Genomic DNA, 14,301 nt, shown 5'->3' with positions numbered 1-14,301 from the left:
AAATAAAAACGCTTCATTGCGAATGCAAATCTGTGGCGCGCTAATGGAGGCAGCGGCTGGCGGGGCAGCGAAGCCTGAGTCTGTGTCCAGCATGGAATCATTAAGGGTTGGTGGAGGGAGGGATCAATCACTTGTACAGGCAAGCTCGTGACATCGGTGCAGCGGCCAATCAGGAGAGTTTTTTGTTTTGTTTTTATGTTCTGGCATGGCACTGCAGTTCTTGCACGCTCTACGGAGACCCATTATACTCCCGGCCAGGTTGACAGTTCTCGCTTCAATCCTCACTTGACATGATGAAATACTTGGATATATGTCAATACAGGGATTTTTAAAACGATGCTCACCACTGCTAGGGGCAGACTGAACTGATTGTATTGCCTGCGCTACGCCACAGTGTGTGGTACTCAGTCGCATGTGGGTTTCACACTCACAGACAACTCAAACTGCCGATTCTAGAATGTCCGTCGCGTCACCTCAGAATTTCGTGGTGCGAAAAGGACCAAAGATGGATCGTTTACATATATTGTTTCCCCTGAAATTTTATTTCTCTTGTCAACATAGTTTTGCAAAAATTTTAACGATAGTAAATGCAGACTGAATTCTCCCTGAAATTAAAAATGTAATATATGTAAAATATTTATTTTTAGAAATGAATAGAAGAAATTAAATAAAACAAAGTATAATTTACTTCAAATGGTGAGTCATCGCTATACATTGCCACACCGAGTTAGCTGTGTAATTTTGTTGGACCGGTTATTATATATTTATGGCACAGTTAATTTGTTTGAAGGATGGTCATTATTACACTAGCCAGATTCTCACTGATCAACGAACAGGCATAATACTTCAGCCACTTGGATGGTAGAGAAAAACCGAAAACTAACCAAAAAAATGTTTGGTGATGAATAATTATTTGCAACTTTTTCAATACAAAATTTTTTTATTTGGATAAATTAGTTAAATACCATTTTATGCAAACATACAACTTTTTTATTTTTATAGTAAATTTTGCTATAGGGTTTCATTAATATTTAAATTATATTCAACTAAGTTAGATAATGAAAACCAAACACGATAGAATAACAAGTCAAAATGCCATATTAACTTAATTGAAGCACATTCATTGTTTTTGAATTTTTTCGTTCCGTTAATTTATTACACATCCACTCCAAAGACCTTCTGAGAGAATACAGAATAGCGCTATCAAAGTGTACATCATCTGACAAAGAACAGTCTAATTGGTGATAAACACGATTAATATTTCTGCAAGAATCGCCCATTTTTCCATGATAATATGAGAACTTTTTTTAAGTATAGAGTATATTTATTATTAAGTAAAAACGTTTTCCTCCTCTATCTATTTTGATAAAAACTATTTTGATTCAACAAAATGCTTTGGTTTTTGTTTTAGTGCCAAAAACATCTGTGGCTAAAGTTACACTAGTGTTATATGTACTGAATCATGCTAAAGAACAAGTTTACTAAATATGTTCTGCTAATAGAATATAGTGTTTAATGGATTATTTAGCTTGATGGAGCAGAAATCAAAGAAGTTGGCTGAAATAAATATTGTTATATGGTAGGTACTATTCGATAAAATATGTGTTGTTTAGCCCAGATTGTAGCAATGCATGACGTAGGTATATGAGTTGATCTTTAGTGAGGTTAAGATTTTGTGTGAGTTAAAAGTGTGTAGCAGCATTCTCCTCACCTTCACCTCTTGCGTGTTGTATGTTATCACGAGGCTAGGCCTCACAGTAGTTTACCTACACGAAAAGCTATATTCTGTTAGAGGCCGTTTGCATATGCCATTTCAATATGCAACAGAGCACGTCATTGTATAGCCTTACCTTGTTAAGACTTGCCTTTATGAACAATCGTTATTATTTTTTACTCAAAATATCACAAAATTTAAATCATTATTGAAGTGTATGACATTATTGTTAATATTGTCCTGTAAGATAATCTCATTCATGTTAATTTTCGTTGGCATCAAGTATAACCAAGGGAATATTGTATGTAAGAGCTGCTGTTCCCAAATCACTTCATTTCACTTGGTACTATCATTGCGGAGGATGTAACATTTTATGAAGTTGCACATAAACCAGATATCCGAGTGGAATAACGCAGTGGCTGAAATCAGTGACCTGATCTATAATTTATTATAAAAATGATGATCAGATTGGCTTTTCCCAGAGCTTCAGTTGTGCTCAGAACCGTATTTTCAATGGAAATTTAGCACCCGTAGGAAGAAATAAAAATACTCTGAAAGTTGTTGAAACTCATTATCTGAGACAGTGTTATGTAGTGTCTCGATCAGATCACTCGATGATGGAAGATATTATAGGAAGCTTATTAACATAGAAAGTGATTAGACGAATTGCAATAACCAGAGTTGGATTATATGTACACATTATTAAAACATGTGAACAGAGATATTGCTCTCTATATCACACAGTAAAACACACATCTAAAAGAAAATAATGTTACGATCGCGCTTGGCTGCAGTGCTTGGCGTCGCCGCGCTCGTTCGGCCTGTCTGCGCCCCCTTCCACCCGCATCCTCTCCCTGGTATCTCGTGTCATACTATCTCGCGACATCCGGACCGTCGCAGCGCGCACCTGCCTCAGATCGAGTTACTTAGGCCGCACTGCGGAATAAAAGGACTCAGACATATTTATCGGCGCGTTTTGTGGGAACCCGATGCTTTTTGCGTTTATCGGCGTTCTTTGAGCAGCCGCCGCGTCCTTCGAGGACTCACGACGCGTTTCTGGGCATTTCGACGGCGAAGGTCGCGCGATATCTCGGACACATGACTGATTGTTCTGGACGGGAACCCAAGGGCTATATAAGGAGGTTGGGCCGACCTTCGAGTTCAGTTCAATGGGGAGTTCTCCCGCGGCGGAGTTTCCGGGCGATAGTGCCGCGGGTGCGGCAGAGTGGCGAAGTCCTTGGACGAAGGTTCCAGGGCAGAGAGTCTGAGTGAGTGATTGGAGTCGGGAGTTCTCCCGCGGCGGAGTTTCCGGGCGATAGTGCCGCGGGTGCGGCAGAGTGGCGAAGTCCTTGGACGAAGGTTCCAGGGCAGAGAGTCTGAGTGAGTGAGTGGAGTTGGGTGTTCTCCCGCGGCGGAGTTTCCGGTCGATAGTGCCGCGGGTGCGGCAGAGTGGCGAAGTCCTTGGACGAAGGTTCCAGGGCAGAGAATCTGAGTGAGTGAGTGGAGTCGGGAGTTCTCCCGCGGCGGAGTTTCCGGGCGATAGTGCCGCGGGTGCGGTAGAGTGGTGAAGTCCTTGGACGAAGGTTCCAGGGCAGAGTCTCAGTGAGTGAGTGGAGTCGGGAGTTCTCCCGCGGCGGAGTTTCCGGGTGATAGTGCCGCGGGTGCGGCAGAGTGGCGAAGTCCTTGGACGAAGGTTCCAGGTCAGGGAGTGAGTGAGTTCAGTGGAGTCGGGAGTTTCCGGGCGATAGAGTCGCGGGCTCGGCGGAGTCCCGAGTGAAGTGGCGAATGAGTCATCGTGTGGGATCTCGGCGAAGAGTGTGACGGCGGCGGCGGAGTGCGGCGACGGAGTCCCGCGGCGGAGACCCACGAGGGGTGCTGTGGCGATAGTTGCACCGGAAGTGTGGCCCAGCGAGGTGTGTGAAACGAGTGACTGGGGAATTGACATTTCTTTACCTGTAATTAATTATCTGCCAATTTAGAAGATTATTTGTAAGTGACAAGTAATGGTAATAAATAAAACTGTGTGTGTGATAAAAATCTTTAATTGGGCTATCCTTTACGAACCCGCGGTAAATCGTAACAATATAATACCAGGCAGAACTAGGCAAAAGACGTCCAGCACAGATCGGGAGTTCTATAAATGTAACAAGAGAAGAGTGATATGGTAGGAGGGTCCTGCAGGTAAAGTGTGGCATACAGTGAAAGCTGAACCACGATTATTCCACGTATCCTCTCGCCTTCAGTTAAACTCAAGTGTCCTGGTCATACTAGAGACACTATAGTGTCCTGATTGGCTGGAACCAAGGTCTGGGTTGTGATTGGACTACACCTCTTCAAAGAAGTACCCTGGACCAGGAGTCACAGCAGAGAAGACACCGCCGCGCTCCTCAACGCGGCACAAAAACTGCAGAAGATGTAATGTGTTCATCTGTACGGGACGAGATTACTGACCGTCGTGGGAGTCGTAGAGGTAGATTATCGTTCTCCAACCGTAGTAGCGCACCACGTCGATGATGGCCTGGTGGTAGTCGGGCCTCATGCTGACGGCGTAGTCCAGGAACCCAGAAGAGGGCGTCAGCACCTGGTCACAACAGCATTGCTCAGGAGGCACTCACACACTGGACGATATCACTGCTGGGTGGAGCTCGACAACAGGTTACACATTGTTCTCCAATCTCCTTGTTTATCAATGTATAATTTCTTACTTAAAATTTAAAAAAAAAATATTATTTCTTATTTTAACAACTTCTCTCTCTCTTTCTCTTTCTCTCTCTCTCTCTCTCTCTCTCTCTCTGCACCTTTAATGATATTTACGTAACAAACAATTGGTTAATCACTGAAGCAAAGCCAGCAGTGAGTTAAATAGCCAGCTGTGTTATGAGCTATTTTAGTTGCAGCGAGTGGTCAGTCTAAAAAGTGGCTATTCATAGTCATATAAGCCAGTGGAACCGAGTCTTCAATCGAGGCTTCGAGTCTCCCCGGGGTTCGAACCCAGACGAGATCTTCGAGTTCTCAATTGCGCCAAAAATGTCTCAACACCAAAAATTACCTTTTCAATGTGGACACATCCAATTTTTTGTGACAATAGCAATATAATTTATTAGTACATGCAAAATTTTGTTTAAATAATAAGCCACTTGGTGGGGAATACAAAACTAATTTGTTTCAACACAATATATTTTGTTTAGTCTGTATTGACAAAATAATTAGTGTTTGTCATAAAACTGCTTTATTCAGTAAAGACATCACTTTGATTGAAATTGAAACATGTTATTTGAAACATGTTGGTGGGTACACAAGCCAGAAAGTCGAGTAACAGCCTCCTGAATTCAACATGACCTCGGTCCCTGGCCAGAAGCTTTGCAGCTCGTACACAGCGTGAATGTCAATAGTGATTAACGTCGCATGGTGGGCCACAACTCAAGGCGATAGGGCATCTAGGTGTGCCAGGGTGTTGTTATGCTTGCCACACAAACACGACACAGCGTACGCTGTCGCCAAGTGGGAGGATCATGAGAATATTGGCGTAGAAATCGGAGGTTGTTTTGAGTAAGGAATTATCCCAGTCTTCGTGAGATGTCAAGAAATCATGCAGAACCGAATCCCGATGATTCTACCTGGTCTGGTCCCTTTCAAACAAAATTCCAGCAGAAAGGACACATAATTTAATTTGGGGGAAGGGGGAAATAGAACCACTTTGCCCATTGTTTGCTTTGAAAATCTTTCCATTCGTTGGTGTGGGAATATGCATTCCATCCTTTCCCCCCTCGCGTATTCACCTGGAGTCCAGTGACTGAAGAATATCCGACACTCACCTTCTCGGGGAACCAGGGCGTGACGAAGGGCATCTGGAAGGTGTTGCTGTAGGAGTGCAGTGTGTCGAACGAGTCGGGACTGACGGCGCCCAGCATCGAGAACACGCCCCTCGAGAACTGGTTGCAGACTGCGAACACACCACACACACCAAAACGTATCTCCGCACACCACCTGAATACTTACTTCACAGTGTGGCACATCCTACAGACCTCACAGATCATTACTGTAACAAGAATATCAGTTTCTTCTTGGCTGCTGGGTTGAGGCTACGGCATAAACTAAGCAGCCTCATCCTGATTGGTCAGATGCTCCTTCAATCACTGCCACCCACAGGGACCAATGATAGCTCGGCTGTGGTTGACCCTACACAAAGGCTATGCCAGAACACCAGACCTACAGTTGTATATCCTCCTTGAAAATGGATGCAGTAAGGCACGCTGAAAAGTCGGGCAATCCATAATTTACAAGGACATGGTCTCAGTCAAAGAGCCCAGATGGGGCAAGTAAATCTTGCCACGAAGGCCTATAATATAGGTTAAAAATATTTTTGAGTATATGTTTTCATTGTAATAATTCTTAATGTATAGCCGATTCAGATTCCCGATATTAGGTACAATTATTTAAATATTTGGAAAATATGGTAAAGGGCTTTAGGAATCAAATAAATAATTATTTTTTTAGTTAGTTTTCCTGCCATGGTTTCCAAGGATGTTGTAATATACATAATTTTATCAAAAAACAGTGAATCACAAATGTGTCGTGGGAAAAAAATTAATGAAACCTAATTCTTTGGAAATAATATAACTATTACAGAGTTTATTGTACAACAAATAACCGAGGTACAGATAAAAAAAACACTGTCTTTCATAAGCACATCTTTGTCATGTGATACATTATCATGGACACAAGTTCCTCATGTATCCAGGTTTATCCATTAAAGTCTATTAATAAGCACTATAATTTTATTGTTCTGCGCAAAGCCCCTACCGATGATAAGTGAGGAGGCATAAGGTTTTGCAAACACTGCGATCTCACCTCCGCCACAGTCGATACACACGCCGACAACTTTCTGCCGATAATGGGAGTTCGCTGTGGAGAGGAGTCTGCCTCGGGGGTGACTACCCCCACCCCTGACCCCCTGTGTCCACGTGGGGACTGACGTCACAGCTACAGCAAGGGGGGAGGTCGTGTATACAAGGAAACCTCGTTAACACTAGCCATATCAATATGAAACACTCGCCACACCCATCAGCTGTGTGAAGACCCTAGGCGCAGAGATCTGATCTCAGTGCTAAGCATCAGTTTTAATTAAAACCATGGTTATTATTTACAATCATAATTGTTTGATGTCATTGTAAAACATTTCATAACCTCTCATATAATGTTTGACACAAGCATCTTAAAAGAAACTGAAGATATATATTCAACTAGTCAACTACTTTGTACAACATAAAATAAAGTAAAAGATATATCGAATGCAAGAATAAACTAAACGTAAAAAAAGGCGTACAACAGGACACATGCACATTTCGTAGCGAAAAATAGTGTAAAATACTGTGCAATATTAAGCCATGATGAATGAGTTTGTAACTAAAACGATGTTCATATTGTACCCAAGTAAAAAATAATTTAATGTGTTCTTACTTAATTGCGCTATAAATATAATGTGACAGAATATAAGTATGAACTTTACTGTTGGTAACATGCATGAAACATTTAAATACTTTGTAGAAAGTAGGTAAGTTTAGTAACATGTTTACATAAAATGTTAATAGTTTTCTTGTTAAACCCAAGTTATTATAGCTTTATTTTTACTTGTGAAATATGTATTTGCATCACATAACGTGGCTAAGTGCTAGAGAGGGCGATACACTCAATCGGTTCAAAAAGATAAATAAACAATAGAGGTTTTTTCCTTTCAGTAGGCATGCCTGGGCTACACCCTGGTGACCGAGCGCTCAACTACCAGCTAATCACGGCAGGGGACCAGGTTTGGTACTCACCACGACCATCCACAGACATTTGGGGACGTGGACCGACCAGGAGTTCTTTCTCGGGGTGCTTTTCCGCTGCACACGCATTCTTTCACTGTCTCATCGCGGACTGACGTCAAGAGGTCGTTTGGATAACTGTTCAGACGTTCACCCCTCGGAGTGAGGTGACTCCTAGAGTCCAACCCTAAAGAGCATCCCACTCTTAGATGGCAGTGTGAAAGTAAATGGGCGCTTTTACTCTCAACTGTTGTCAGATATCTAACACGTTACAAAGAAGTTTCGTGGGGAGAGGCCTTTGGAGGTGTTAGAATCCTGAGTATACAGGAAGCATTTTAAGAATCCATTTAAGTAATTTATAATGTTTTAGGCCTATATCTACTATCACGCTCATGAATCTGTAATAAAACTCCCCTTGTTAACTCAAAACAAGAAACAATTCACACACATTTATTGATACGAATTCATACGAAAATTGTAATGTTCACTTGATAAATAAACAATATCCTATGAACTTCAATTTCAAGTACTTATTATGTTTGGCAACAGAGCGCGCAGAAACCAGGACAGCGCTTACGGCAGTTGGCATGTCTTAGAGAGAAAAAGCGCCCATTTACTTTCACACTGCCATCTAAGAGTGGGATGCTCTTTAGGGTTGGACTCTGGGAGTCACCTCACTCCGAGGGGTGAACGTCTGAACAGTTAACCAAACGACCTCTTGACGTCAGTCCTCGATGATACAGTGAAAGAATGCGTGTGCAGCGGAAAAGCACCCCGAGAAAGCACTCCTGGTCGGTCCACGTCCCCAAATGTCGGTGGATGGTCGTGGTGAGTACCAAACCTGGTACCCTGCCGTGATTAGCTGGTAGTTGAGCGCTCGGTCACCAGGGTGTAGCCCAGGCATGGATACTGCAAGGAAAAACCTCTATTGTTTATTAATCTTTGTAAACAATTTGAGGCTTTCGCCCTGTCTGACACTTAAGCCACGTTATGTGATGCAAACACATATTTCACAAGTAAAAATAAAGCAATAATAACTTGGGTTTAACAAGAAAACTGTTAATGTAGTAAACATACTACATTTACACTAAAGTAATTTGTGATAACCTATAGATTAATTAGCAAATTTAAGTTTAAGTTAGGGGATATTTTCTATACGGCAAAAGAGAAGCGATTGCCATACCCTTGCGTAAAAAGGGTAACTCTGCACCCTTAAATTTGAGACCAATCTCGAGTTTTAGTAAAGTCTCAAACAATTTTAGAAAAATGCGATGGAAAAAAATTCGTGTCATTTTTAGATAACAACAAAATACTATCTGTACGTCAAAATGGGTTTTAAAAAGGTTTAAATACAAGCAAAGTAACTAACTTTATGCAGAAAGCCATAGAACAAGATAAAAAAAATGTGTTGTTGTAATGTTTGATCTTGCTAGGCTTTTGATAGTCTCACATAAAACACTTCTATGTAAATTGGATAAAGCAGGAATATGTGTTGCGTACAATGCACACGATCACCGATATGGCATCCCACATAATAGGGATCCAGCATGTCTTATTGTTCACGCTATCTGTTCTAGAGATACACGCAAGTATTTATAAACATGTGTTCTTTTAAATTACTTCCTCCTTTACGTATACTGGCTATTTATCCAAATTTTGGAAGTGTATTTTAAAAATACAATATAATACAGCATAATCTAGAAGGTACTGATTTCTCGGGCGTATCCGTGCATGAACGGGCGAGATGAGAACTGCCTCCTTGTATTTACTTCATCCTCAAAGGAAGACCGAGTCTCCTCAATGCAAACGTATTTTTCCCTTTTTTATCTTTGCTTCTGTCCCCAACCACACCTTTTTTTTTTTCATCTTGAGGTGAGTCTAGGGTAAGCAATCCCTTCTCGATCGACGCTCCAGCCGATTCCTTTTTCATTCCTCTAATGGTTTCTTCCGGTTTGAGCAAATCTCCTTGCTGAATGCACTCCAATTTGTTTCTTTCAACTGCCCTCCATTTCACCCGTAACATATTTAATACTATTTTTTTTTCTGTTAACGGGGTTAATATTTCCGCTCCACACTATGGTATTACTAAAAACTATTTTCGCATTAATTTTGTTTTTTTAATGTGAATAAGCATGATAAAACATGCTATATCGATAGTTGAATGTATATTTTTCACTATGTTAAGTATTTCCTCTTACATTTGAAGGCATACCACTTTTCCATGCATTTCAGTGCAATACATGCTATAGTTTTAAGCCGTGTGAACATGGATATATAAAATCCTTAGAGTGAATTCATACTATCAAGCACCACTATAGTAACATAAGTGAATTTCACTTGATGTAAGCTTTTGGACATACGCCATTGCTAAGCACATGCATGTCTGTAGAAGAAAACTACAAAAACACAAATTAAGCGAAAAATTGCTGTTGTCAACAGGATATAAACACCACATATATTCCATAACAGGACTGAATTTCCTTAAAAACTTCACCTAGTTACCAGTGTCTAAAGTTTAAACCTTCATCCACTAACAAAACAAAAATTGCCATGAAAACATCCATTTATTAGACAACTTTAAATGCTCGCAATAAAGGAAACGATAACATAACGCACACTAAAGTAAAATAATTCTCCTAACATATTGAAACGTTCAGAAAAAGCGATCTTAAAATATACTAAATCAATAATAATGACTTTTTCAAAAAAATTTAACCATGCATTGAAATTTAAAAATATATTTTTTTTTTCCTCAATAACAATATTTTACAATAATTTATACGCAGTACGTGTGTGTTTATGTGTGCATGAAAAAGTTATGAATAATTTGTTTTTGCATATGTACGAGACGTTTACGTAAACATTTATTTTCAGGATGATTTACTTGTTCAAATTACAATGTTTTGCACAAAATATTTTTCTAATTTGCAGTATATTGGCCAATATCACCACACCAACACGTTCCCATGCATCTATCTAAACGGCACGAGAACCGTAAATCAGTGTCACAAACTAAATTGCTTAAACACTCGTGTAGCTAGAGTTCACAATTAATTCGCCGCAAACTATTGCTATTGGTTTCAAGGTGCTTTGAAATGTCAGATAAAACACTTTTGTCTAAAGTTACGTTAGTAGGTAAACAACCAATAAATTGTGCTGGATTATTATTTAAGTGCAAACTATCGATTACTGAAGAAAGAATTTTAAATCTATTTGATATCAAATTACAAGAGACGGCATTGCTAAACATTCCATATCCGGAAATAGCTTAAGTTGCAGAACACATTGTTACTTTAGTATTTCTACAAAAAACTGTGACGTCAATTGAACTATCGACTGCATAGAACTATGTAGTGTGATCTTTCTTTAAGAAAGGTTTGGTAAAATTCAAAACATTTAAGAGATATCAATTACTTACATTCTTTTTCGATAAATTATTAGGTTTCACATGACGGCTCACTTCGGTCAAAAAGTACAAACTCAGTTTTGCAAAGAGTAATACCGTACACGTTATACAATTAGCCAGTTCTCGCTGCAATAGACTGTAATAACTTCTATCAGAGCTCCATAACAAAAAATCATGTTGCAATTAACTGGGGACAAAAACATATAACAAGTCTGTGTTACTATTTTTTAAAACTTATACTGTTTTGAGTATTCAAAATATCTAAAACATATTAGGTTTAATGAGCACACTAATGAACTTGTGGTTGCCACAGGTTTCAAAAGCATGACTTCAATTACCAGATTTGAAACGAGCATTGGTAAGGACTTCATTGTCTCTTAAAATCTGTTGTAAACCTACTCTGAATAAACAGTAAATAAATTCTGTTTATATTTTTACTGACATTCTTATACCACGATTCAATTTTTTTTAAGTAATCTGTGGCAATTTCCCTTACAATTGTAGTACTCTCAATGATTTTTCTTCTCAAGATTATGTACCATTATTAGTGACATCAGTCGCAATACTATTAGACTTTACATTCAGAGTTCCCCGACGTTGATTCAGAATTTCCAGTTCATCAGAATGTGCGGTACCAAACAAAGCTTTAATGACTTTACCTCCTAGGTTAAATAAACCTCTTTTCTATATGTTATTAACATGTTTTTTTTTCTGGCAACAAATAGGTGAAGCTTTCCATTTCTGTCTTACCAATACTGATGGAGCCATTTAACTGAGTTAAGAAAATATTAAAATTATGGTTCATTCTGCTGATTTCTCTGTAGGACTTACAACCATTTTCGTAACTGATTTTAGCATGGCACCCAAAAAATTAGACTCTTCTGACAAAGCAAACACATACAGATTAATTACAACTAAGTACTCACTGTCTTGGCGATTGAACAGAATACCTGAACTTCTACTGACGTAATTTTATTTCTGAAGCTACAGTAAATACAACACTACTCGAAAATTTTTCTCTCTTATAGGAATTGAAACGGGAAGACTCACGCCTGATCTTGAAGACAAAGGCGGACATTTTCTTTTCTTCGTTAACCTGTTTGGGTTTCTACCGGCGACTGGATTCGAGGTCTTATCCGGAATGTATACTCACTTTTCTGGGCTGACTTCCTGTTAACGTAGTTACCAGCTTTCACAATCTTTCAGTGTTGTTTAATTCTGGACATTATTTTCTAATTTTTTTCTAAATTATCCTCCAACTTATTTACTCTTGTACTTAAATTTCTTCTGAAAAACCTTTCTTTAATTTTTGTATGTAATTTTAACGATTCTGACTTAGAGTTATATTGCATTTCGTTTTTTTTTTCTAGTTCATTCACTTCGTTACTTCGTGTGCTGACAACTGAATAACTTACTTTAAACTTTTACTTCTGGCCTAAATTGATAAACGACTCACTGTTGCCCAAAGTCATAACTGATTCGGGATTTATTTCGCAACTGATCCACGTACCTTCTTGAACTTAATAAAGAACGTCTCCTTATTTTACTTCATGTCTTGCGCAAGTCCACTAGCGCTTTAATTTTCACAGGGCCATCTTAGAGGGAAACTAACACGAACTGATTTTCCTTTACCTGGTGGTTATGTTTTGTCAATCTACTCACATTTACTGAAGACGGAGTAATTCCAGTTAGATGAGCTTGTTTACTTATAACATGCCACGATTGTTTACTCATTCTGTCTGTTTATCAGTGCTTTTGTTCTTGGAGTACATATGCTTCCAGGACTGGCCCTGTTTTCAACTTCAGTAGTTTGACGGTCGATATTCAGGAAATGTGGACCTGTTCTTTTATTGCATTTATTCAGGTACTTATACAAATACAAACTTCCTGGGAATTGTGGCTTACAACTTTAACTTTACTTCCTTTGTAAATTCTTCCCTTTTTTTTTAGACATGTGTCTAACTCCAACAACAAAACTCAAGTACCTCTGTGAAACTCTTTTAACACTTTGAAACACTCAAGTTTCTCTCAATACACGACACATGCTTACCTAAGCTCATTAAGACACGGTAACTTACGACTCCAACGACATGATGTATGTGAATCACTCGCTAACAAAGACTGCTGACACAAGGTTCGGGTTTCAACAAGACTTGTCACACTAGCAAAACTTTTAACTAACTTAAGCGCTACTTCTAATTCCTAAATAACTTCAGTAGACTCGCTTTTAACTTTTTTTTTTTATTTGAGGCCCTCTGTGATATTGGCACCTGGACAGTTTATAAACACTAATTTTTTATTCTCGTTTTTAATTATTTTACTATTGAATTGATTTTTTTTATTTTTAGCAAGGTAAAATGTTTTAAAATGTTCTTTTAGTTTTAGGGTTAAGTTTATTTTACGGTGTTTAAAACTTTAAATTACACCATGGTGAATTTTTGCAAAAATTGGTAACAACTTTTAATATTTATCTACCGTTTTTACATTAAATTTTGTTTGCATTTTTTAGTAACACTTTTACGTAAAGTGATATATGTTTTTACCGAAATGTTATTTGCAAATTAGTTTCGAAATTAACTTGTAAAAATAAAGACTTATTGAGTGTCCTGCTACACTAGTTGCATTCGCCACTGCTACAGAGGGGTGGTTGAGAGGTGGTCGGTATGACATCGTCAAGACTGAAAAAAAATACTGCAGTGAAGGGTGTCCTTTGACAGGCGCGCGAGGTTGGAGCGTGTATGCACGCTCACGTTCGACCAAAGATTTACGCACTAGTTGATAGCGTTAGTGCGAAATGTGTGCTGGAATTACCACGACTCTCTGCGTCTGAATAGCCGGCAATGGTGGAAGCTAACGCGCCCTTGCTAAGGGCGTCTACAGGAGGACATAACTTGCCATGGCATGCCTTAAAGAGCGTGCTGTACGTGGCAAACAACTAGGTTTGAGTACTTAGTTATTTTACCCTCTTTTGTGCAGAGAACTTTAAAATACAAGTAAGTTAAGCCAGCTGTATTTTTAGCTACCCCTGAAAAAGTGCGTGCTACTGTCAGTTGAAGAGATGTTCCCATTCGAATGTTGGCAGGACACGAAGTAGGCCTACTTTACGATTGATTAGGCGAGAGCTAAACGTTGAGCACATTGCAAGAGGAATACTTTCTTGTTCAGTATTGAAAAAAATATTATTTGTGTTTATGTGGCCAAACCGAAAATGAACGCAAAAATATCCCCTCTCTTTAGAACAGTGGCGAAAAGGCTCGATCCTGAACTGAGAACTGTGTGTGTGTATGTATGTATGTATATGTATATTTAAGACCCGGCTCACTTAGGTAGATTTATTTTAGAATTGTATGTATAAACTTGTGATTTGTGTGTAA

The 14,301-nt window shown here is 39.1% G+C and overlaps 1 protein-coding gene across 1 annotated transcript in view; it reads right to left on the bottom strand.

Annotated features, from left to right (window-relative positions):
- The window catches only part of LOC134529297 (glutamate receptor 1-like), a 224,119-nt gene that overhangs the window by 104,831 nt on the left and 104,987 nt on the right, over positions 1-14,301 (bottom strand). The window contains exons 3-4 of the mRNA XM_063363208.1: positions 5,530-5,657; positions 4,166-4,295 (exon numbers count right to left, since the gene is read on the bottom strand). Coding sequence (XP_063219278.1) covers positions 4,166-4,295; positions 5,530-5,657 — 258 coding nt within the window. The remainder of the gene's footprint in view (positions 1-4,165; positions 4,296-5,529; positions 5,658-14,301) is intronic.

This window comes from Bacillus rossius, chromosome 1, assembly GCF_032445375.1.
Source record: "Bacillus rossius redtenbacheri isolate Brsri chromosome 1, Brsri_v3, whole genome shotgun sequence".
NCBI lineage: Eukaryota > Metazoa > Arthropoda > Insecta > Phasmatodea > Bacillidae > Bacillus > Bacillus rossius.
The sequence above is the reverse complement of the archived record's forward strand: the minus strand, read 5'-3'. Positions and strand labels throughout refer to the sequence as shown.